The sequence below is a fragment of the Vicia villosa genome, unplaced genomic scaffold, assembly GCF_029867415.1.
Source record: "Vicia villosa cultivar HV-30 ecotype Madison, WI unplaced genomic scaffold, Vvil1.0 ctg.000912F_1_1, whole genome shotgun sequence".
NCBI lineage: Eukaryota > Viridiplantae > Streptophyta > Magnoliopsida > Fabales > Fabaceae > Vicia > Vicia villosa.
In genome coordinates this window covers 17,127-40,993 of record NW_026705410.1, presented here as the reverse complement: position 1 = coordinate 40,993, position 23,867 = coordinate 17,127, and the positions used below count along the sequence as shown (strand labels likewise).

The window sequence follows — 23,867 nt, the reverse complement described above, 5'->3', positions numbered from 1 at the left end:
CTTGAGGAATTGGGTTAAGGAATCCTCCACTAATGAATGTTTCTTTGATCGGACAAAAGGTTTCATCCTTCTTAGTGCAGTTTGAGAATGTTGGTGAACATCCGAGACCTGCTCTGGTTTCATTCTTGGTCGGGATCACAACTTGCCCCCAGCCAGTGGTAGTTCCATCCTTTACTACCTTTACCGCCTCTTTGTAAGAAGAGATTGACGCTTTCTTTTTGGAAGATTCGTCTTCTAAAGAGAGACCTTGGAACTGCGTTCCTTCCACATCATCAGCACTGATAAAAGAGAAATTGGACAAATGACTCACCATCAAGGCTTGTTCTCCACTTATCGTTACCAATTTTCCATTTGTTACAAATTTTAACTTTTGATGGAGCGTAGAAGTTACTGCCCCTGCTTCATGGATCCATGGTCGTCCTAACAGACAGCTATAAGCAGCTTGAATGTCCATGACCTGGAAGGTGATTTGAAATGTATGTAGACCAATTGTCATGGGAAGGTTGACTTCGCCGATAACAGATTTTCGCGATCCATCAAATGCTTTGACAACTACACCACTGAACTTCATAGGCATTCCTTGGTAAGACAAACGAGCAAGAGTCGTCTTTGGCATCACATTCAAGGAAGATCCGGTGTCTACCAACACATTGGACAAAGAGTCTGATTGACAGTTCATAGAAATGTGCAAGGCAAGATTGTGATTTCTACCCTCCTCGGGGAGTTCTTCATCACAGAAGCTTAAATTGTTGCAAGCTGTTATGTTGGCTATTATCCCATCAAAGTGGTCAACAGTCACATCATGATCTACAAAAGCTTGATCCAAAACTCTCATCAGGGCTTCCCTGTGGGCTTCTGAATTCAACAGCAATGAAAGTATTGAGATTTTTGAAGGAGTCTGCATAAGCTGATCCACAATCTTGTATTCACTTCTTTTGATAAGCTTCAAAATTTCATCAAAGTCAGGATTCACATTGGTTCCACTGGATTGACCAACATCAGTGTTTGTATTACTGACAGGAGTTTCCACAGGATTCCCTGCTGGTGTACTGATAGAATTTTGTCCGGTCGCAGGAGCAACAGGTTGCTTCGGAGGTAATGGAGTATACACACGTCCACTTCTTGTTACTCGACTCACATCAGCGATGTTCACGACAGATGAAAGAGTAGGTAAAGGAACTTCTTGTCCATTCTTTATCATTGTGGCATTGTAATTGTATGGAACTGCCTTGTCAGAGTCATAGGGAACAGGTCCAGGTAGACAAATGATCAAAGGAGCAACAGGAACCTTCGGCTTGTTATAAGTAACTTCCATGTGCTCAGGCATGTTGAAATGAGGAACGATGACGTTAACTGTAGGCATTTCCGAGTTGATATCTGAGACTAAAAGCTCATGCGGATAGCATCCTATCATGTTAACTTCATTTTCATTCCTATTTCTGTAGATCTGAATAGTACCATTATCCAACAGAACTTGGAGATCTCTTCTCACAATCGAACATCCATGAGAATCTACACAACATATGCTACAGGAACCATAGTGATGCTGGCGAAAATTCTGCCCTCGACAGAGAGTGGCGTGCATTTGTACCAAATTGGCTCTTGAGAAATTGATATTATAGACTCGATATGGACCTGGACATCCATACACCATGTTTACAACATGCCCTCCATGATTGGGCAGCGGATTTGCTTGCACATTTGGATTCAAATTTCTGAAAGAGAGGAGATTAGATCTTACCAACCTCTGAACTTCATGTTTCAAAGCTATGCAATGTTCAAGATCATGGCCAGGCGCTCCTTGATGATAAGGGCATGAGACCTCAGCTTTGTACCACCATGGGAGTTTCTCAGGTACTGGTGGTAGTGCTTTAGTTTGAACGAGACCCCTTTCAATCAAAGAAGGGTACAATTCTGTGTAAGTCATTGGAATCGGATCAAACTGTGGAGCTCTTTGTACACGATTCTGATTATTGTTAAACTGCTGAGCCTGTTGTCGAGGCTGTTGTTGTTGAAACTGCGGAGTAAATCCCGGATTCGGTGTTGTATTAACGGCTGGTGCGATAGCAGCTACCTGTCGTTGACGATTAACATTTCCTCTTGGCTTCCCTTGGGACACCATGTCAACACTTTGTTCTTTCTTCTTTGGGAAACCACTTCCAAACTTTTTGGTTCCGCTTGAAGATCCACCTTCTTTAGTTAGACGTCCGGTTCGGACTCCTTCTTCTAGACGCATCCCCATGTTTACCATTTCGGTGAAATCACTTGGAGCACTAGCAATCATGCGTTCATAGTAAAACGGACTGAGAGTATTCAGGAAGATCTTTGTCATCTCTTTCTCTTTTAACGGTGGATTAATCTGAGCAGCAGTTTCTCTCCATCGTTGGGCATACTCTTTGAAAGTTTCATGGTCTTTCTGAGCCATGGACCGAAGCTGATCTCTGTCTGGAGCCATATCCGAGTTATACTTGTATTGTCGGACAAAGGCCTCGCCTAAGTCATTGAAAGTTCGAATATTGGTGTTATCCAAACCTGTGTACCACTTCAGTGCGGCACCAGTCAAACTGTCTTGAAAGTAATGGATAAGCAACTGATGATTATCTGCATAAGTAGACATCTTCCTGGCATACATCACAAGATGACTTTGTGGGCAAGAACTTCCTTTGTATTTCTCAAAGTCTGGGACCTTGAACTTGGCTGGTATTTGTACACTGGGAACCAAACATAGCTCCTGGGCATTCTTTCCAAACAAATCTTTTCCACGAATAGCTTTGACTTCCAGCTGAATCTTGTTGAACTGCTCTTGGAGATCTCCTACAAGATTACGCTGATTTGTGCTATCACCTTGATCATGATAAATCTCATTGCCATCATAAGGAACAGTGTGAACCGTAGGAGTCGGAACTGTCATAGTGGGCTGAGAAAGTGCCATAGTGACTTGAGAAAAAGTTACCCCCTGATTTGGAGTAAACTGTGAACTTTGTGCAGCAGGCGCTTCAGTTGTAGCTGTTTGAACCCCAGAGAAATTATGGCGAAATCCTGTACCAAAGCTGAAAGGCGTGCCCCAACCTTCTGGCATGGAGAAAGATGGAATACCGAACGCAACTGTAGAAACTGGAGTAGTGACTTCAGATGTTACCGTTGCTTGACTGTTAGGTGGCGGCGGCTGATTCTGTGCGGCCATTAAGGAGTCAACCAGAGTAGTGAGACTTTCCAACTTTTCCTGAAGGGTGGTCACTGTACCACGGAGCTCAATATTCTCTTGTTCAGAGTGTTCCATTACTCTTCTTCTGTTTGAACGAGTATTGTATCTGTGATCTGATTGCGAGCGTGGTCGAGAAACTTTGAGACACGACAGCTTGACGATCTATTGGAGAAAGATCCAAAAGATAAGACTCTAGACAACAGACTCGATATGCAGAATGATGTATGCAAAAAGAAGTTTATGATTTTTCCAAATATTTTAAAGATTATTTCCTTGCAAACATTTGAACACAAACTATTCTTTTATTCATTCATTTTTTATTACAATAATGGGAAATGTTACAACATTGGAGCGTAGCTCCTTACAGAATCAAATGATACATGAAAATTTAAATAAATCCTAAGCATCTTCATCAGACGAAGAACCAAATGCATTGTGCAGCTTGAGCTTCATGATTTCTTTCCCATAGCGAGCTTTCAACTCGGCCTTTTCAGCTCTCAGCTTGTCAACCACATTCTTCCAATTGTCAGGTATCGGAGCGTTGCTTGTTGAGCCTTCAAGCTTTTTCTTGCTTTCTTTGATGTATCTTCTGATTGCGGCATCTTTCCGACGGATCTTCTCATCTTTGTTCATGAGCCATCCATCCTGATAATAGAGAGTTTCTTCGTGTTCTTTCACTTGTTTCTTCAACTTTCTATTTTCCACATCAGTTCTTCGAAACTTTTCTTCCCAAGCATCTTTTTCTATCCTCATCTTGGTCAAAGTGTCTTGGTATTCCTCCATAGCAGGAATGTTGGGTCGTTGAGGCACCACAGGGAACATGGGTTTTTCATAATCATAAGGCATTTGAAACTCCCTTGCTCTTTTCCTTACCCAACAGGTGTAGGCGCTCGTAGCGATACAGTTCTTTGTCTCACCTTTTTCTTTCCATCGGATGTCGTACCAGGCTTTCACCATTTTTGTTTTCAACCCCTGGGGATCATTTCCTTCCTGATAAAAGTAACTTTCCACTGTAGGTCCAATGGGTTTAGTTGAATTTGCATACCCGAGTTGTCGTCGGGCTAGGACCGGATTGTAGTTAATTCCTCCTTGTGTACCAATGAGGGGTACGTTGGCGAATTCTCCACAACTTTCAATGGTTTCTGTACCGCAGCGAGCCAAGGTATACCACTGAATATCATTATTAGTAAGAGACATAAGTCTTTGAGACCAACGTAAACCTTCCCGGTTTTCCGTGAAAATGGGAGACTTAGGTAAGTGTGAAACAATCCATTTAAACAACAGAGGTGCACAACATACAATAATTCCACCACCTTGGTGATTCCTATGATGGACAGAGAAATACATGTCACCAAGCAGAGTCGGAACGGGATTTCCATTCAAAAAGACCTTTATGGCATTGATATCAACAAAGTCGTCGATATTGGGAAACAGAACCAACCCATAGATGAGCAAGGCTAGTACAGCTTCAAAAGCTATCATGCTACCAGTCTCGATGAAATCAAAGGCTTTCTTTACTAGGAAGTGTGAAGTTAAACCCGGGAGGTTTCCTTTGGTAGTCCAATTACTCTCTACTTCAGACTTCTTCATGTGGATACTTGCTGCAATGACGTGTGATTTAGGAATGGCTTCCAAACCATTGAAGGGTATCTTGTCAGACACAGGAATACCTAAAAGATTGGCATATTCTTCCAAGGTCGGTACCAACTGATAGTCTGGAAAGGTGAAACACCGGTAGACGGGATCATAAAACTGAACCAGAGTTTTGAGAAGTCCTTCATCAACATGAGTGTTCAAAATAGGCAAAAGCTTTCCATGGCTTTTCCTAAAATCAGAAGGATCTTGTACAAAAGATGCTAACTCTTTCAGTCTTTCCACATTAGGCTCTTTGAAACCGTACCTCTTGGTATACCTTTTTTCCATAACTTAACCCTATAATGTTTGCAAATAAAATTCTCTAATTGTTTGGAAAAATCATGTTTTTATGGAAAAAGATTTTTTATTTTTTATGGATGTATGAATGCGTGGATGGATGGATGCCACATATTCAAACATGGTAACGCATACATGGTAGCACATACATGGTAATACAGACATGGCAACACAAATACATGGTACACACAGGTTCAAAGGTCCAGCGTCACGAGCATGAGGTCAGAGAACCAAAAAATGGGATAGTTCTAGTTAATCACCTGCACAACATGTTCTACTGATACGTCAGAGTCTACATTTTTCTTTCGGATATTACCGGCTTTCCACAATTAAACTCATGAGCCAGTAATATTCTCAAGAAAAACTCGTCTGAGTGTGGTTCTCCGCATGACAACTAATCCAAGTCTTCACCTGAATAGTTTCTGCACCACAACCTAATAAGGCCAGGATGGGTTGGGGTTCTACGGTCTCTCAGCTTCTACAGTTCAATGAAAGCAATAATGTCTTCGCAATTAACTCGCTAAACATATATTACAAACAAGGAACCTCCACTGAGCGGAAGGATTCTCACGTGCGCCTGCACATGACTATACCCTCCACCTAATTTCTTATGTGTACTTAATCCGGGTTAGGATTTGTCCATAATGTATCACTTGTAACAGAATCCACACAAGTAACAGAACCAAAGAACCAAACAAGAACGTAATAAAAATAAAACAAATAGAAATAACCCTTTCTTTGGAAACAATAAAAAGATGGTCCCCAGTGAAGTCGCCATTTTTCTGTCGCGGGGAAAAATCGTTGTCTTTTTTTTGGGATGAGACACCTGATGCCTTCTTTGGGCTCGAGTGCTCAAAAAAAATGATTTTTCTTTTGTACGGACCAAACTTTTTATTGTTTCCAAAAGAGGAAAAGGAAAAAAGTTGCAATAACCTTAAAAGTGGGGGAGAGATCTTGGGTAAGAGGGTTGGTTATACGAAGGGAAGGTATTAGCACCCAACGTATCTATAGTACTCTATAGGTTTCTTTGTTTTGTTTATTCCATTCTTGTTATTGAGAGGTTCTTGTGAAAAAGGTGGGACCTAAGGTGTTTGTTTGATTATGCTCGCAAAGATCATCGCGATCCTCTGCATACATATCCCCTAGAGGGAATCAGAGCATCTGTAGCTCGGGGTCTACGGGTGCTAAGGTTTGAGTGGTTTTTTTTGTTTTATTTTGCTCGCCAAGGATCGACCTTGTGCCTACGTATTCTCAAAGGGATGTTGAGAAAGTCAGAGCAATCGTAGTTCCCACTTATGCTAGTGGAAGCAAAGGAAAATAGACAAATGTCGTCTAAATGCTAGATGTATCTAATCTATATCATCACATACATCTGTTTGTTTTTGTTTGAAAATCTTTTCATTATAAGCCCGGGGCCATGCCACTTAGGGTGCTTAGAATGATAAAGATGTTTTTGTTGTTTAACCAGCCTTGTGGCAAAAGTTTCAATGAAGTCAGCCTTGTGACAAAAACTTTGATTAATGAGCCAGCCTTGTGGCAAAAGTTTCAATGAAGTCAGCCTTGTGACAAAAACTTTGATTAATCATCCAGTACGGTGGTAAAACAGTTTGATTGATTAGCCAGCCTTGTGGCAAAAAGAAAGTTGGATTGATTAGCCAGCCTTGTGGCAAAAAAGTTTGATTGATTGATTGATTGTTTGTGATGATATAAAAGAGATACTCCTAGCATAGAGATGAAAAATATCTAATCTCCTAGGGTATTTTGATTTGGATATTGGGGATGCTTATAAGAAGCCCGTGGGTCCTTGTACGAAGCCCAAGAGGAGGCTATCCGAGGGTCCTTGCATTGTAAGCCCAAGAGGAGGCTATGGGAGGGACAATCCAGGGTCCTTGCATTGTAAGCCCAAGAGGAGGCTATAGGAGGGTCACTCGTTTGTACAAAGCCCAAGGGGAGGCATGGTATAGTTGGTCTGAGCTCTTAGAGCGATTTCACCGGGAAACCATACTCTATGTCCTAACCTAAACTAGGGAGATTCTTTGCACGAAGCCCAATAGGAGGCTATGGGGAACCTAGTGTTGTACTAAGTTGAACAAGCACACATATCACATATATGAACAAACATGAACAATTATTAACAAACATGAACAGGTATGAACAATTATATATATATGACAAAGTGTGTGTATATAATGGAGTTTATGAAGGAAATATACCTGTAAGCATGATCCATTTGTATACACAGGGCTCGGGACTCACACTCGGGGAGAGGTCCACTTGAGTTTATTCAAAGTTATGTAAACAGGTTTTTACAAAGGGCTTGGGACTTATACCTACATGGAGGCCCATGGTATATTTTTGGGAAGATTTAAAGAAACCTTCACTTTTGGTTTGTTATTCAAAGTTAAAAAACAAATTAAGATATGTACAAAAATGTGTGTGTACAATGAAATACCTAATTTCATGTACAGGAATGGGTATGTACAAAAGGGCTTGGGACTTATACCTACGTGGAGGCCCGTGGTATATTTACAAAACATGGTTGATTGTTTATCTACAGACGCGAGGTTTCGCTTTTGAAAAACTGTTTGAAGATTGTTTTGAAAAGTATTGTTTTGAAAGAGTTTTCTGTACAAAGAAAAACTGTAAAAAGGAAAAAGAGTGGGTCTTATACTCTCTAATATTCGAGAGGCCCCTGTTTTATTTTCATAAAACAGGGTGGATGGTTTTGAAAAAAAAGATGGTGAGATTTATTGTTTTAAAAACTGTTTGGAAGTAATTTGGAAAAAGTTTTCTGTTTAAAAAACTGTACAAAAGGAAAAGAAATGGGACTTACACTCTCTAATATTCGAGAGGCCCCACTTCGTTTTGAAAATCATTTGATCAATTAAAAAAGTTTAATCAAAAGTTTCAAAAAGAAATGGTTTATCGTTTTTGAGAAGAAATGCGATCGCTTGTTTTAAAGCGATTTGAATTTTGAAAGAAGTCAATTTAATCAAGATAAACAAAAGATTATCCTCAATTAGCACTTAAATGATTAGGGTTTGCTTCAAAAAATATTTACAAGTGATTAACTTTGAAAATCAAATGAAAAATAATATTTAAAAGTATTAAAATTTCTTAAAACAAGTCATTTTAAAACTATTAAAAAATGTATCAAATAAATATTTTTTGATGATTTTTTTTGATATTCTTAAAATATGTATATTAAATAAGAAGTGTTTAAAAAATGAAGAAAAAATAAGTTGATTTGATTGGTTAAATTATTTGGTGAAGTTTGTAAAAAATTGAAAGAAAAATAGTGCTAAAAAAGAAGGTTTGGTCCCTTGGAGTGTTGAACTCGTGACCTTGAGGTTATTATCCAAAAACTTAGCCAACTGGACCACGCGCGTGGTCTGTTAATACTTGCAACGAATTAAAATATATTTTGAGATGATTTCCAAATTTCAGTTTCAAAAATATGGCGCCAAGAACACAACCCTAATTTGAATTTGAAAATTCTGAAAACTGGATTGTTTTGATCAAGTGAATAGCCTATCTTGCTCGATTTTGGACGAGGAACATGATGGTACCATTTAATTCCATTTATTTTCACTCTAAGATCATTAATTTTCTGATGAACACGAAGAACCCTAATTCCCTAATTCAATCTGAAATCGTGTTTGTGCAAGATAATTGGCAATTGATTGAGGGTTAATGATCTATGCATGTGCAGAAACAAGATAGTATGGCAGTTTTTCATTTATGATGCATGTATGATAGAGTTTGAAGTTCAAGAGAGCTTACCTTAAAAATGTCAAAACTGGAAATCGAATTCTGCAAATGAGGGATTCCAGATGTTGTTTCTTGATCTGAACACCTTCAGTGGACCTTATGGAACATGTTTGAAGTCTTGGAATGAACTGAGAACCTCTTGATCAGTTTGTGGCACCCGATCTGCAGAGCTATGGTGTGAGAATCGAATCTGATGATTTTGATGTTACAGATCATATGTGAGTGTTTGGATCATTCATATGAAGTATATGGAAGGTGTTAGAAGTGATAGTTTGAACAGAAATGGCCTGGATTTGATTTTGGCATGATAAGGCTAGTGTTATGCATATTTGGGAAGTGAGGTAGTGATTCTGAGTTTTAGGTGTTTTTGGGGTGTATGGATGGATCAAACACATCCCATATGATGTTTGTGGCTTGTGGGAAGCATTACTTGGCTCAGAACTTGCAAGGTTTAGAGGTTGAGTTTTCTACCTCTTTGAAAACCATGAAACTTGCATTCTAAGAAAGGAAGAGAAAACCTATGTTTATGAGGTTTTGGTGTGAGTTTGAAGATGATTTGAACCTCTATTTATAGGCCAAGGATTCTGAATGAAGAGCTCTTGCAAGTTGCTTCAAGAATGATGATTTGGCTTAAGAGATAAAATGGAATCTTTCACATTAAATGCAAATGGTTAAAGTAACTAAACCATGGTTATTTTGGCCAAGCTTCTTATCTCTTTCCTATCTGATCTTAAACCAGAAAATATCTCTCAATCATTGCTTTGGTGTGTCATCACTTGAATTATAGGTCATGTAGTCTTGAAACTTAGTGAAAAATGGTGAAAATTCAAGTGAAAATGATCACTAAATGCATAATTCAAAACCATAGCTATGCTCCATATTTTTTCATGCTCTTGGACATTTTGGAAAGCTCATGTTACACACTTCAAAACCCTAGTTGAAAGTTTCTTCAAACTCTTTAAGGAAATGGGTGAAAAAGATCCATGAACTTTGAGGAAAATGAAGTTTTAAGTGAAATTTTCAAAAAGTACCAACTTTGAAGCACCATATCTCTTAAATGGTTGATCTTATGGAAAAAATTTATATGTGTCAAAGTTGTTTATTGGATCAAAATCTACAACTTTCATGTTGGAAGTTTTTTTCAGTTTGTAGGTGAAATTTTGAGAAATTCCCTTTCAAAGTTTGGAAAAAACCATGAAAAACACTTAGAAATTTTTCTAAGTATGAAAAGTCAAACTTTTGACTTTTTGATTTTTGATTGATTTTCTTGATTTTTCTTGATCAAATGACTTCATATATCATATATTGATGATTCAAAACTTCAAAAGTCATGGTTGACCAAAATTCCCAAAAGTCAAAGGTGTTCTTGTACAGTTGACTTTTTCAGACGAATCGCGTTTCTGGAGATTTCAAATGAAACAGGCTAATCTCACCAAATGAATGGTATGAATGGATCACATTGAAGCATTAGAGGATATTGAGCCATGGTTTAAGTTGTAGCACCATGTCCTGATTAAAAAGTCAGTGGTTCAGTGAATTAGGTCAAAAACCCTAATTGTCGACCTGATGAAATTGATGACTGTGGATCTTGAATTGAGATGTAATTTCCATTGTATATTGTCATAGGGATTATTTGAGGATGATTGAAACCTTTGATTGACTTCCTGGGGGTTTTTAGGGTTTCCCAAATGTGATCCCTGATTTCAGTCCCTGATAGTTCAAAAACCCTGATCTGAGGATTTATCTGATCAATCTTTGTGTAGGAGATGTTCTGAGCCAATGGATTAGGTCAAAATGATGCACTTGGGGTCTTGAGGTCATGTCCCAAGTCATTAGGTCAAATTCTGAGCAAAAGTCAGGAGTATGCTGTCTTCAGTCAAAACCCTAATTCAGTCGATTCAAAGTCTTTGAGCTTGTTGAAATGAATCTCTGAGGACCAAATGTTGATTGTTGATGAAGATAGTTCTTTTGAGATGAAGGGAGAACAAAACCCTAATTGATTGTTACTTGTACTGATGAGTGGTTTCCTGATTAAACCCTGCTAAGCACAAGTAGCAAACACAAGCTATGCAATTTGTTAGAGATGCAAATGATGCATATGCAAATGGTATGAGGTGGTATCTTAGGTCAAAAATTGGGGTATGACAGACACGAATGCCGACAACGGGCAACACGTGAATGGTTTAAGGGGTATAGTAGACTGAGTGCAACTGGTCGATAAGTTTAAGTTTGTGAAGAGTAGATTATATGCAATACTTGATAGTTTCTTCTATTTGAAGAATGTATTCTTTTTGTGTTGATATTTACTTTTCCATTTCATATTTAAATTCATTCAAAACCAAACTCATTACTAAGAATCCGTCGAACGGCAGTTCAGTAGCACTAATCTCTGTGGACACGATAAATTCCCGGATGAATATTTCCAAATCTCATGTTGTTTGCCGCTTTACCGCTTCAACAAAATGGCACCGTTGCCGGGGATTGGTGTTTTTATTGAATTCGCATTGCGGTAGTTTCTTTGTTTTTGAGTTTTGTGAATATCGTATATTTTGTGCATATTCTCATACTTATATATTTTCTTATATTGATACATGTTTATATTTTCATACTTATACATGTTTGTGTGTTTGATTTTGTTCCTCTATACTTTTGCTATTTAGCAAGGTGAAGTTGGCTAAACATATTGAACTCGGATAGTTCGTAAACTCTAAATCTTCACTTTTCAATTTGTTTAGCCAATTAAGGATTTTGTAAATTTTGCGTTTTATGTAAATTTGTGTTTTTACACATACTTGTATATACTTTTGCTTTTGATTCGCTTGTTAAGTGTTTTGGCAGGACGTTTTCTTTAGGTGGCGTTTGAGGCGAAAGCATTGGCGTACCGCGGGGAAGTTCTTACCATTCGCGAAACAATAAAAGGCGTCGAGCTAACGACGTAAAACGAGCGCTTGTTGGGAGGCACCCCAACGGTTTTATTTTCTGTTTTATTTTTCTGTAAATGAGTAGTGTAGGTGTTAAGTGGAGGCTGCACTAGAAATGCCGGTTTTCTGGTTTTTCTGGTGTAGCGCGCTTAGCGCGCTAGACCATGCTTAGCGCGGTCTGTAGCTTTTGGCTAAAGAATTCTTTTTAATGATTCATTTGCCTCGCCTTTTTCCCACTTACACCAAGGCTTTATAGTATGTATTTTATAGTTAGAATTTTAATTCTTTTGTTGTTGTTGTTTAGACTCAAATTTTGGCTCGATTACTTGAAGTCGCATTTGGTAATTCTTCAATTTTGATTGATTCAACATGCCAATTGTGCGGTAATGATTGTTCGAATTTGTACATAGCAAGGTACTCGTTTATCGCTTTATATAGCATAGCATGTTTATGAGACTTTTTATTTGTACAATTTTCATATTACTCATTCTTTTTGCATAACTTGCTCATGACTTGAATCACATTAGTTTTCCCTTTTTTACCATAGATGTGAGGTGGCTTTCCATTGTGTATATATGTGAGTGACCGACATTTCTTGTTTTAACTGGATATTATTATGTTTAATCTTTCGTCTGTATTGATTTTGTGAATGCACGAAAGTGATCAAGGCACTTGTTTGATTTTGAGCGCAACTACCATAAGCCAAATGTCATTTTACCTTGTGAATGTGTGACCATTAGTACCCCCTTTGAGCCTTTTTGTCATTGTCCATTTTGTTTTTGAACTTGAGACATAGTTCACCCTTTTTGATGGATTTTGATTATCTTTGTTTTCTTGACCTATAATTATGATGTTTAGATGGATTTTTACCTTGCCTTAGAAAGTAGGGAGTATTCACTTTATGTTATGGTTGAATTCAAGTTGGGGAGAAGGTGTTTGCCTCTTTATGATGTGATTGATATGAGGTAGTGGAAAGAAAAGAAAAAGAAAAAGAAACAAAAATGTGAGAGAGAAAGAAAAGTAAAAGAAAGAAAAAAGAGAAAAGTTTGAAAAAGAAAAGAACAAAAAGAGTTTGGAATAAGAGTGTGCTAATAAGTCTTATGTTTTGGTTTGACAATTTGTGATAAATAAGAAGTTTGATTGAAATTATATTGTTTGAAACTTTGTGGAAGTAATTACTCCCTTAGGTTTAGGCAAGTTTTTTGTTTCGATTAGCTTTAGGACTTATCACTTGTTTATTAACCGAGCCACATTACAACCTTGAAAGCCCTTGTGATTCGTGCCGTTGCATTTTCAATACTATTTTTTGGATGAATGCATAATTTTGTCTATTGTTTGCAAGTTTGTCGGGTGTGTGTCAAAGTCCTCACCTTTCGGTGTTTTTCATCTACCGATGAATTTTTGCTAGGCGTGATTCATTATTGAGCTTGTTTTTGTTAAAAATGTTTTGTATGATTATTGTACTTAGGATTGGTTTCATTTTCATGCGTCGTTGTAGGATTGTGGTAAGTTTTTACTTTGTTTGTACGTTTTTGGTTTGAACTGTGCAATTGTTTCATTTTCTAAACCGTGTTGATTCTTGATTCTTTGGATTTTTACTTTTGATTCTTTGAGTGTTTGGCCTTGTTTGAGGACAAACAAATTCAAGTTAGGGAGAGTTGTTAAGTGCCAAAATGTAGTTATTTTGTGTTTGTAAATAGTGGCACTTATCGATACTTTTTGTTAATACCGTTTGAATAATTCCCCGTTTTTGTGTATATTTGTATCGTTTGTGTTTTGTTACGTTTTCATGTAAATATATACTGTTTGATAGTTTTGTTGTCTTTTTGTAGGTATTTATGTGTGTTCGAAGCTTTGAGGAATAGAGTGTCGAAGACACGGCGGCGAACACGCGATTTTACCAATTCATCGGCGGACAAGGCTCAAAATAAGGATGATCAAATTCATCAATTTGGTTGCAATTTGTTCATTGTTAGATAGAGCATGGAATAAGCTTTCCAACGCTTCGAACCGGGCGCAAATCGGAGTTACGGTTCTCAAGATATGACCAAAACAAGATTTGCTGTTCTGTTGAGCGCGCTAAGCGGGCTTGACCGCGCTAAGCGGGGTCTGGAAGCATTTTTGACCCGTTTGGCAGAGAGTTGGGCGCTTAGCGCGGGTTTTTGGCGCTAAGCGCGGTCTGGCGGCTTAAGAACAATAAAAAACAGCCCGCTTAGCGCGGTGGGCGCGCTTAGCGCGGTCTGCGACTTTCAAACTTGTATATATGTTGTAAAAACACTTTTTTAGGGTTTTTTTTATCATCCATTTCCCCCATGGAGTGGCTCTGGTCCAATTTTGATAGTTTAGAGGCTTAGGAAACACCATTGGGTGCGACGTCATGTGGATTGAACATGGATCTGTCTCGATTTCATTGTACCGGTGAGATCTTTCCGGTTCATCTTCTCTCTTCCCTTTGTTTCATTCCAATGGTGGGTGTTGTATGTATGTTTCTACTCTTATTGTATGTATATTTGTGGATCTTGGGATCGTTTATATATTCGCTTTACAAATCATCATTGTTGTTGTTCTTGATCTTTTTGCTTAAATGCTCTGGATTTGTGTTGTTGCAGACATGGACACCATAGATCTTGATTAGGAATGATAACTGTTAGTTTCTGGGTTGCAGACATGGATTTAGGACTAACAATCTTAGTGGGTATCGAGTCTAATGCCTCCGTGTTGTTTGTGTCGGTGGAGAAATCGCTGATGTGAATAGTACGGTTGAGCTTTCGTCGGTGTTGCAGACATGGACACCGATGTGGCATCTCGAGTGATGCCCGGTGATGTTGATGCGTATTGTGAGTGTCGAGCGATATATCTTCAAATTTAAGTATTCGACGGGTAGAACGAAATACAATTCCATAACTATTTCTCTTAGACTATTGAGATTGTTTATCTGCTTTTATTTACTTTTCCCGCATTTACCTTTCCGCACCCAATCATGAAACTTAGAACGCGAGATAGTCGAACGGCAGTTCTTCTCAACCAATCTCTGTGGACTACGATACGATATAACCTATATCACCCGGTAATAAATAATAAACCTATTACTTTTTGCTTGCCGCTTTACCGCTTCAACAAAATGATTGAAGCCGTGTCTTCGCCACGTTATTGCTCAAAGCTTCGAACACACATAAATACCTACAAAAAGACAACAAAACTATCAAACAGTATATATTTACATGAAAACGTAACAAAACACAAACGATACAAATATACACAAAAACGGGGAATTATTCAAACGGTATTAACAAAAAGTATCGATAAGTGCCACTATTTACAAACACAAAATAACTACATTTTGGCACTTAACACCTGCGAATAACACGTGGGAATAGGTATGCTAGATAAAGTAGCAGTAAGAGAAGTAGACTCCCATCCATACCTATTAGGTGTTTGATGCATACGAGTGGATCGACGCAGTGTAACTGTTGCTAGTTCAGGCGGTGGATCAGCTTCGAGAGAGGGCAAAACAGGAGGTTGTCTAGTATATACCTGTCCAAGTTTAAAAGGTTCTATAGGGCGAGGAACATCAGCAAAGATATGAAGAGGAACAAAGTTGTTAGAGTCAGAAGGAAAATTTGGAAAATAATATTGATAATAAAAAAAATCACATTTCTAGAAATGCGCATGCGCTGAGTAATGACATCATAACACAAAAACCCCTTTTGAGTAGGAGAATAACCCATAAAGGCACACTGCACAGATTGAGCGCCGAGTTTATGATGCTCTAGAGGTGGCAAATGCACAAAGAAGACACACCCAAAAGTGTGAAGATCATCATAACTTGGCTGAGTGTTATAGAGACGAAAGAAAGGACAATCAAAAGCCAAAACCTGAGATGGGAGGCGGTTGATCAAGTATACAGCCGTAGACAAGGCTTCAACCCAGAATTGAGAAGGAACAGAGGCTTGAAGGAGTAATGTTCGGGTAACATCAAGCAAGTGCCTATTTTTGCATTCTGCAACGCCATTTTGCTGAGGCGTATATGCACAAGAACGTTGTGAAAGAATCCCCTTTTGCTGCAAGTACTCTTGAAAGTTGTGAGAAATATATTCCCCACTAGAATCAGTACGCAACACCTTGATACCTGTATTAAACTGAGTCTCTATATATGCCAAAAACCTTTTAAACATACAAAAGACATCAGATTTAGAGCGAAGAAAATAGATCCATGTAAACCGGCTATAGTCATCAATAAAAGTGACAAAGTATTTATACTTTGCATGAGACAAAACTGGTGACATACCCCAAACATCACTATGAATAAGATCGAAACATTTATTGGCACGATGAGCTACAGAGGGAAAGGAAAGAGTCTTGCTTTTAGCAAGTTTGCACACAGAACAATCATATTCAGAATTAGGAATAACAATTTTATTACTCAACAATCCATTTTTCAATAAATAAGCCAAAACAACTGAGTTTGGATGACCCAATTTTTTATGCCAGTCCTCATACTTATTCGGGACACCATTACAAGCAAAAGACAAAATATTAGACAAAGAAAACTGGAGAGGAAATAGTCTGCCCACTTTAGGCCCCCTCGAGATCACTTTCCCTGACGCCTGATCCTGCACAGAACAACCATCACGAGAGGAATAAACATTACAATTGTTATCGACCAATTGTCCAACTGAAATCAAATTTGAAACAAGCCCAGGGGAAACAAACACATCTCGAAAAGAGGAATTAATGTCTCCAACAGCAGAAATAGAAAGAGTATTACCATCGGCAATTTGAATATTTTTGGTGCCATGATAAGTATGAACCTTGTGTAATTTTTCAGGGGAACCAGTCATGTGGTTAGAGGCCCCAGAATCAACAAGCCAAGGTTGAGATGCAGTTTTAAACTTACTATGAAGACCCAAGGCAGAAAGGGCTGCAAGTACCATTTGTTGTACGGATTTTGGAGTCAAGGAAGCAGTATTAGAAGTTGTAGGAGCAGAAGTCTGGCCCATAAAAGTTGTAGTTGCATGTAAGGCATGCAATGGCTTCCGCGGTGGTCTAGTTGGGCAATCTGCAATGATGTGACCATTGAACTTGTCGCATATCACGTCCTATGCCTTTACTTTGGGCAGTGTAGGCAACAAAGACAGGATCAGTAGCAAAGTCATCACGGGATAAGGTCAGAAGACGCTGCTCTTCTCGAAGTAATTCCGCAAGACAAACATCCAAGGAAGGGGCTGGATACCTATTCAGCAAAGATGCACGTACAACTTCAAATTCAGGTCGAAGCTTCATGAGAAATTGGTCCCGTTGGCTAATCTGATAAACTTTTTGGACAGCAGTGAGTGAATCTTTAGAAACATCGGCGTGTAAGATAGCTGAATGATCCGCCCAAAGAGTAAGGAACCTGGAGTAATAGTCCTGGATAGAGAGATTTCCCTGACGATAGTTAGCAATGTCGAGCTCCAATTGGAACCGTTTGGCAACGTTGTCCTGATTGTAAATAGGCTTTAGATAGTCCCACATATCTTTAGCAGTAGAAAAAGCACGTAGGTTGTTGATCATGTGAGATTCAACAGAAGCCAGAATCCAAGTTATAACTTGGGCATCCTTTGTTTGCCATGCCGCCAACGTCGTTTTGTCTGTCGGAGCAGTAGACTTATGTACATGGTCGTCCCAAAGGCCTTTCCCTTTCACAAACATTTGGAACTGAAACTCCCAAGCTCCATAATTTTTGCCCGTAAAGCGGACACAGAAGTTGTCGAAAGTCTTTTCTGAAGCCATGAGGAGCAAAGCAATCGGATCAAAAAACAAGATAGCACCGAGAAAAAAAAACAGCAACGTCGCAGAAGTAGAACAATAATAAAACAACAACGTTACAGACACAGAACAACAAGAAAAAAATGCGCTACAGCAAGAAACAGACCCAGAATGCACTACAACAGCACAACACGAACCAGAAAACCAAGATTACCAATCTACAAAACCAGAATTAGACTCGTGATACCATGTCAAATGTAATTGGCTTGATGCCTTCTCTGTTTCTATTCTCTTCTATATATAATACAATTACATTTACAAGTAATAATGACTAATTAACTCTATTTTCTAAGTTATACAACCTAAATTAGGAAGTCTAATTCTATACATTCAAATAAGAATATTCCTGATTCTATTTTCTGATTTCTCAAAACATAAAATAGGAAACAACCATAAATGACAGATATCCTCATTGACACAAATGACATGAAACAATGTGCTTTTCCAAGTAATTTACATACATGCTAATTATTAATTTCACATTAATTATTAATTACACAATACTTGTACATTTATATTAACTATTTTTATCAGAATCATTTTCAAGCATGAATCTTGCAACATTTTCTTGGTATCTGTTAGATCCATGGTTTTATGATTAACATAAATTTTGCTAAAACATGGTTCCTAACTGATGTTGAGCAAGATGTCATGACATCTTAACCAACTAGTAAAACAAAGTCTGTTGTTACTATTTTTTACAGATGATGTGATACGTTATACCAGAACATCATGATAGTACAGTTGGTTTAAATCCTTCTAGATTTGATAGAAAAATATGAAATTCTAGAAGATTCTACTACTCACACAGGCGCAATATAGCAAAGATGTTTTAGGAACAATGCATATTTGATTTTGTATGAAGATCTTGCAGCCGATTTTAAAGTAGAAGATTGGATTTGATTGAAGAGTCCAAGCCGATACTGCAACAGTCTATAAATAAGGACTTTTTAAACCTAAAACAACAAGCATTCACAATAAAGAAACTATGGATACAAAAATAAAGATTTAGAATTTTGAGAGTACTTCAAGTTCTTTGTGTTTTTGTGTATATATATATATATATATATATATATATATATATATATATATATATATATATATATATATATATATATATATATATATATATATATATAATTGTTGACTGTATTTCAGAAGAAAAATATAGATTATTTTTATATGGTTTATAGATTAAAAAAATTTAATTTTTAATCAATTACTATGTCTCCCTCCTGTTTCCTTGAAATTTCAGAATAATATTGTTAGATCAATCACGCTAACCTCATGGACAATATACGTAGACTTATCTGTCTGAACAAGTCAGATAACTTTTATGTCTGTGAGCTCAACGTGTATCATGTTTTTGCTATCCAAATATTGGTCTATTAATGCCACCTTTTTCAAAAACTTGTTCATACACTATATATAGAGTATAGACTTCAATGTGACAAGTGAAGCTTTCAGTCAAAATACAGAGAGCACATGCATTGTGAACAAAGATAAGTCCTTTTTGTGTGCTCCTCGTAATGAAGATATCCATTGTCATTTACGTACTAGCTATATTTCTAATGGAAATCCAATTTCTAATGGAAAAAAGTTGAAAATTTTAGATTCTCTAAATGAAAGCTGTCGAGAACCGAATAATGTGAAATCTTATGCTATATTCAATATTAAATTTTTTATTTCTTTTAAATATATAATGCAAACTCAAAGTTTATTTATTTTTCTCAAAAAAACAATTAAAAGTAATAATTGAATAAAATTTGATTTTTTTTTCAATATATAAAGCATACTCAAAGGTCTATTCTCTAAAAATTATTAACAATACTAATTGATAAAAAAATTAATTGTTAAAAAATATCTTTATACATTAAAAAATACATTTTTAATCAATTAGTATAATTAATTGTTGATTGTATTTTAAACAAAAGATTATTTTGCATGTTTTATATAATAAAAACAAATTAATCTTTAATCAATTAGTATTTTTTATTGTTTTTTAGAAAAAAAATAGATATTTGAATTTGCATATGTATTGAAAATAAATAAAGTTTTTAATCATTTAGTATAGTTAATTGTTGATTATATTTAAAAAAAAAAAAGAGATTATTTCCTATGTTTTATATATTAAAAAAAAACAATTTTTTAATCAGTTGTTATTGTTTTTTTTTTTTAATTTAGAGAAAAGATATATATGTGAGTATGCTTTACTTATTGAAAACAAATAAATTTTTAATCAATTAAGATATTTAATTGTTGATTTTATTTCAGAAAAAAATTATTTTATATTCTTTATATAGTAGAAAAAAATTAATTTTTAAGCAATTAGTATATTTATTTGTTTATAGTGTCTAAAAATTAGATTTTAGAGGAGTTATAATTAAATAATTTCCCAATTAAATGTCAAATTTATATACAAAAATAGTTTTTTTTTATATTTTGTTTCAATATGTTGTTTAGGATGTACACTTTTTTATTTTATCATTGAATTAATTAAATGGTTAAGATTTAAGATTGAGGAAGATTGAAATAATTATAGATTGAGAAGATACAAATAGACAATGTACACATTATTTTAATCCTGCCACAGTGCCATATATTTAAAAAAAAATGATCTATAATCATTTTTTTAACCAATTGTAGAAAGGAATCAAAACTTTTGTAAAAAAGTTAACATTTTGATCTAAATATTTACCAGTATATATATGTGAACCCAAAAAGAAAGTAGGGGTAGGTTTTCTCGTTCGTAATTTATTGATAAATAGAGAATTAGTATTGTTAGTCTGAGCTCTCGAAGAAGGAAAGCAACATTTGATCTTCCTGCGTGGTAACATTTTCTTCCAAAACTTACTTATCTTGCAATTTCTGTTTATGTGAATGTCTGTAAATATTGATTGATAATCACGACGATGCTGATTGTTGTCGTTTTCGCGGTTGAATTAACCACAATTTCCTTTTCATCATAGTTAGTAGTTATATTGGAGTTTTTTCAATACCGTTTTGTCGCGGTGGTTTTTACAACCTTGATCAAGAATTAATACGTCAAGTTAAAATTGATTATTATTATTATTATTATTATTATTATTATTATTATTTTGTTTTTATGATTTCTTTATTTTTTTAGGTTTAAATAGCCTCTTTATTCAAATACCTTGGTATGCACGTCTTCATGACTGGATCTCAACAAAACTATAATTTTGATTATTTTCCTATGTTTTGCAGGATTCAATCTATTGAATTCAATATTCTGATCTTCGTCAATGACTGAAGTCAGGAAAATGTTTGATACCAAAGCTCTTGTACCTGCAATTACCTCAATTGTGCTAATGCGGACTATCACGAATGAACTCGTTCCTCATGAGCTTCTACATTTTTTTCAATCAGGAATTCATCATCTTTTTCGTCAATTTTCGGCGCAATTCACCATAGTCATTGAAGAATTTCAAGGGATGGCAAGAAACCAAGTTTTTGAGGCTGCAGAAATATACCTTGGAACTAAAGCAACTGTCTCAGCAGACAGAGTTAAAGTAAGCAAATCTGAGGATCATAAAAATCTTTCATTCAATATTGATAGAAATGAAGAAGTGAGTGATGTTTTTGAAGGTGTTAGTGTAAAGTGGAAACTAATTTGCATATCTGTGGACTCGTCGAGAATTCGTCATTACGATCATGAGTCCCCGTCTGTGGCAGAAATAAGATCATACGAGATAACTTTTCACAAGAAACACAAGAATAAGATCTTTGATTCATATTTGCCTTATGTGATGGAAGTAGCTAAGAAAATTAAACAAGGAAACGTAGCCGTTAAGATTCACTCAAATGAATATAACAGTTGGAGTCATGAACCTGTTAAGTTCAACCATCCAATGAGTTTCAACACTCTTGCAATTGATGAAAAGCTTCAAAGAGAAATTGTGAATGATTTGGACAAGTTTGTGAAGGCTAAAGAGTTTTATAGAAGAACGGGAAAAGCTTGGAAACGCGGTTACTTGTTGTATGGTCCTCCTGGTACTGGCAAGTCTAGCTTGATTGCAGCCATGGCTAACTATCTCAACTATGATATCTATGACTTGGATCTCACTGATGTAATAGACAATAAGTGCTTGAGGCAGCTTCTTCTTAGAATGTCCAACCGTTCTATACTTGTGATAGAGGATATTGATTGCACTATTAATCTGCAGAACCGAGAAAAAGATGAAGAAGTGGTTGATAATGGATCCAATAAGGTATGTATTTCAGTATAAATAAGGGATGACTCGAATGCGACTATATCGAACTCTTTTGTTCATGTCAAAGTTACAATGATGACATAATTTTAAACTAATGTTTGATTATAATTTTTCAACAGATGACACTATCAGGACTATTGAATGCTGTTGATGGTCTTTGGTCGTGCTGTGGAGAGGAACACATAATTGTTTTCACAACAAATCACAAAGAAAGACTTGATCCTGCTTTGTTAAGGCCTGGTAGAATGGACAAGCAGATTCATTTGTCATATTGTAACTTCTATGCTTTTAAGCAATTAGCCATCAACTATCTTTGCATTAGCGAACATGAACTGTACGAAAAGATTGAACAACTTTTAGGACAAGTTGAAGTTACTCCAGCTGAAATAGCAGAAGAGCTTACAAAGGATGTTGATGCTACAGAAATCCTACAAGACCTTATCAAATTCCTCCAAACTAAGAAAATGATCAAAGAAGAGATTAAGAATGAAGAAAATTACAATGATGAAGAACAAGAACTAGGTAGAGAAAATATATAGGTCATGTTTGGTTCTGTACTATAAAATTTACATATAAAACATTAAGTTTAAGTAGATTACCTGAGAGTTGAGATTATCTTGAGTAGGATCTTGATCATCTTTTTTAAAGGAGCAGTAAGTTAATGGAAAAAGAAATGACATGGTTAGCATCATTATGTCGCTGTAAACAATGGCTCATCTGATTATATAATTTTAATTTTGCTCGATGTTTGTTTATAAGAGTAGTCCATATACGTGTGATACAAGCAAAGTTAAATTGCTAGAGACAAAGGAAAGTTATATCATATAATCAGGGACGAATCAAACCAATCGATAAACTTACAAGTATCTTGTTCAATAGTTTGATCGTGATTTCTGGTTTGGATATCTCAATGTATGAGATAAGAAGGCTGGGTCCATTGGTAGTGCAGAGAAAGTGTTAGTGGGCGTTAATGATAAAATGCCCAAAGAATGGAGAATGTATGTACTTAAGAAACGAAAGTGTAAGGGGTTTTGGGAATGACCTTGAGTGCAATTTACACACCCCTAGTGGAAGCATTGAGTTTATCCTTGATTCCTTCTACTCCTTTAAGAGTCAAGTTAGATGATGGGCACCATCACTACTAAAAAATTCGCTTTTAGTGATCGAATTAGAGACAAAAAAAGAGACCAAAAAAGCTAAAAAATTGAATTAGTGTTATTTTTCATAAAATAAAATAAAAAGTAGTGATACCTAAGAATTGAACAACTTACCACTATACCATTTCACATCTATTGTTATATTTTATATTTAAACATATATGTTAAAACATTAAAAAATATGAAAATTTTATTAAAAATTAAAATTGAAAGAGAATTAAAACTTTAAAAAATTTGAAAGGAAGTAATAATATAATAAAAAGAATTAAAAATAAAAAACAAAACAAAAAATATTAGTGACCGAAATTTTGGTCTCTAATTTATATATATAAATTAAATTGCATAAAAAATATTTTTTATGACCGATTTAATGACATCTCAAAATTTGCTTATGAATATTAAATTTTGGTGGCTAATTCGGTCACTACAGTGATTGAAATTTCGGTCACTAAATTTTGGTCTCTAAATCGATGACTGATGTATTTTATTGACCGATTTGGTGACCTATTAAAATTGGCTCATGAATATTTTATTTCGGTAGCTAATTCGGTCACTACAATGACCAAATTTTTTTGGTCTCGGTCACTAAAAACAAATTTTCTAGTATGTTATAACCATAGGCAAATGTCACATGTGTCGGTTATTTAAGGAGAGGTGCAGGTGACTATAAATGCTTATGTGTTGTAGTTTGAGGTGTGGACCTTATAATGGAAGTGGTGTTGTTGGAAATTTGGGGAAAGTTACTATGGATTGGAAGAAAATGTCCAAGGTTTTCAATCATAGTAAAAAATAATGAAGTTACAAGGTCTATTGATTTAGGTGTTTGTAGGTATAAAATTGA

The 23,867-nt window shown here is 36.0% G+C and overlaps 1 protein-coding gene across 1 annotated transcript; it reads left to right on the top strand.

Moving 5' to 3' along the window:
* The first annotated feature begins 20,879 nt into the window (after positions 1–20,879).
* On the top strand, positions 20,880–22,582 carry LOC131632203 (AAA-ATPase At3g50940-like). The gene is made up of 2 exons (XM_058902987.1): positions 20,880–21,866; positions 21,989–22,582. Exons 1-2 carry the CDS (start codon positions 20,901–20,903, stop codon positions 22,406–22,408), a joined length of 1,386 nt encoding a protein of 461 aa, XP_058758970.1. The 5' UTR covers positions 20,880–20,900; the 3' UTR covers positions 22,409–22,582.
* Positions 22,583–23,867: the final 1,285 nt, after the last annotated feature.

Excerpts from the sequence above, each read along its gene's own strand:
- LOC131632203 (XM_058902987.1), top strand. The coding sequence starts at position 20,901 with ATGACTGAAGTCAGGAAAATGTTTGATACCAAAGCTCTTGTACCTGCA. Across the intron at positions 21,867-21,988 it reads TTGATAATGGATCCAATAAG|ATGACACTATCAGGACTATT; the intron begins GTATGTATTTCA and ends ATTTTTCAACAG.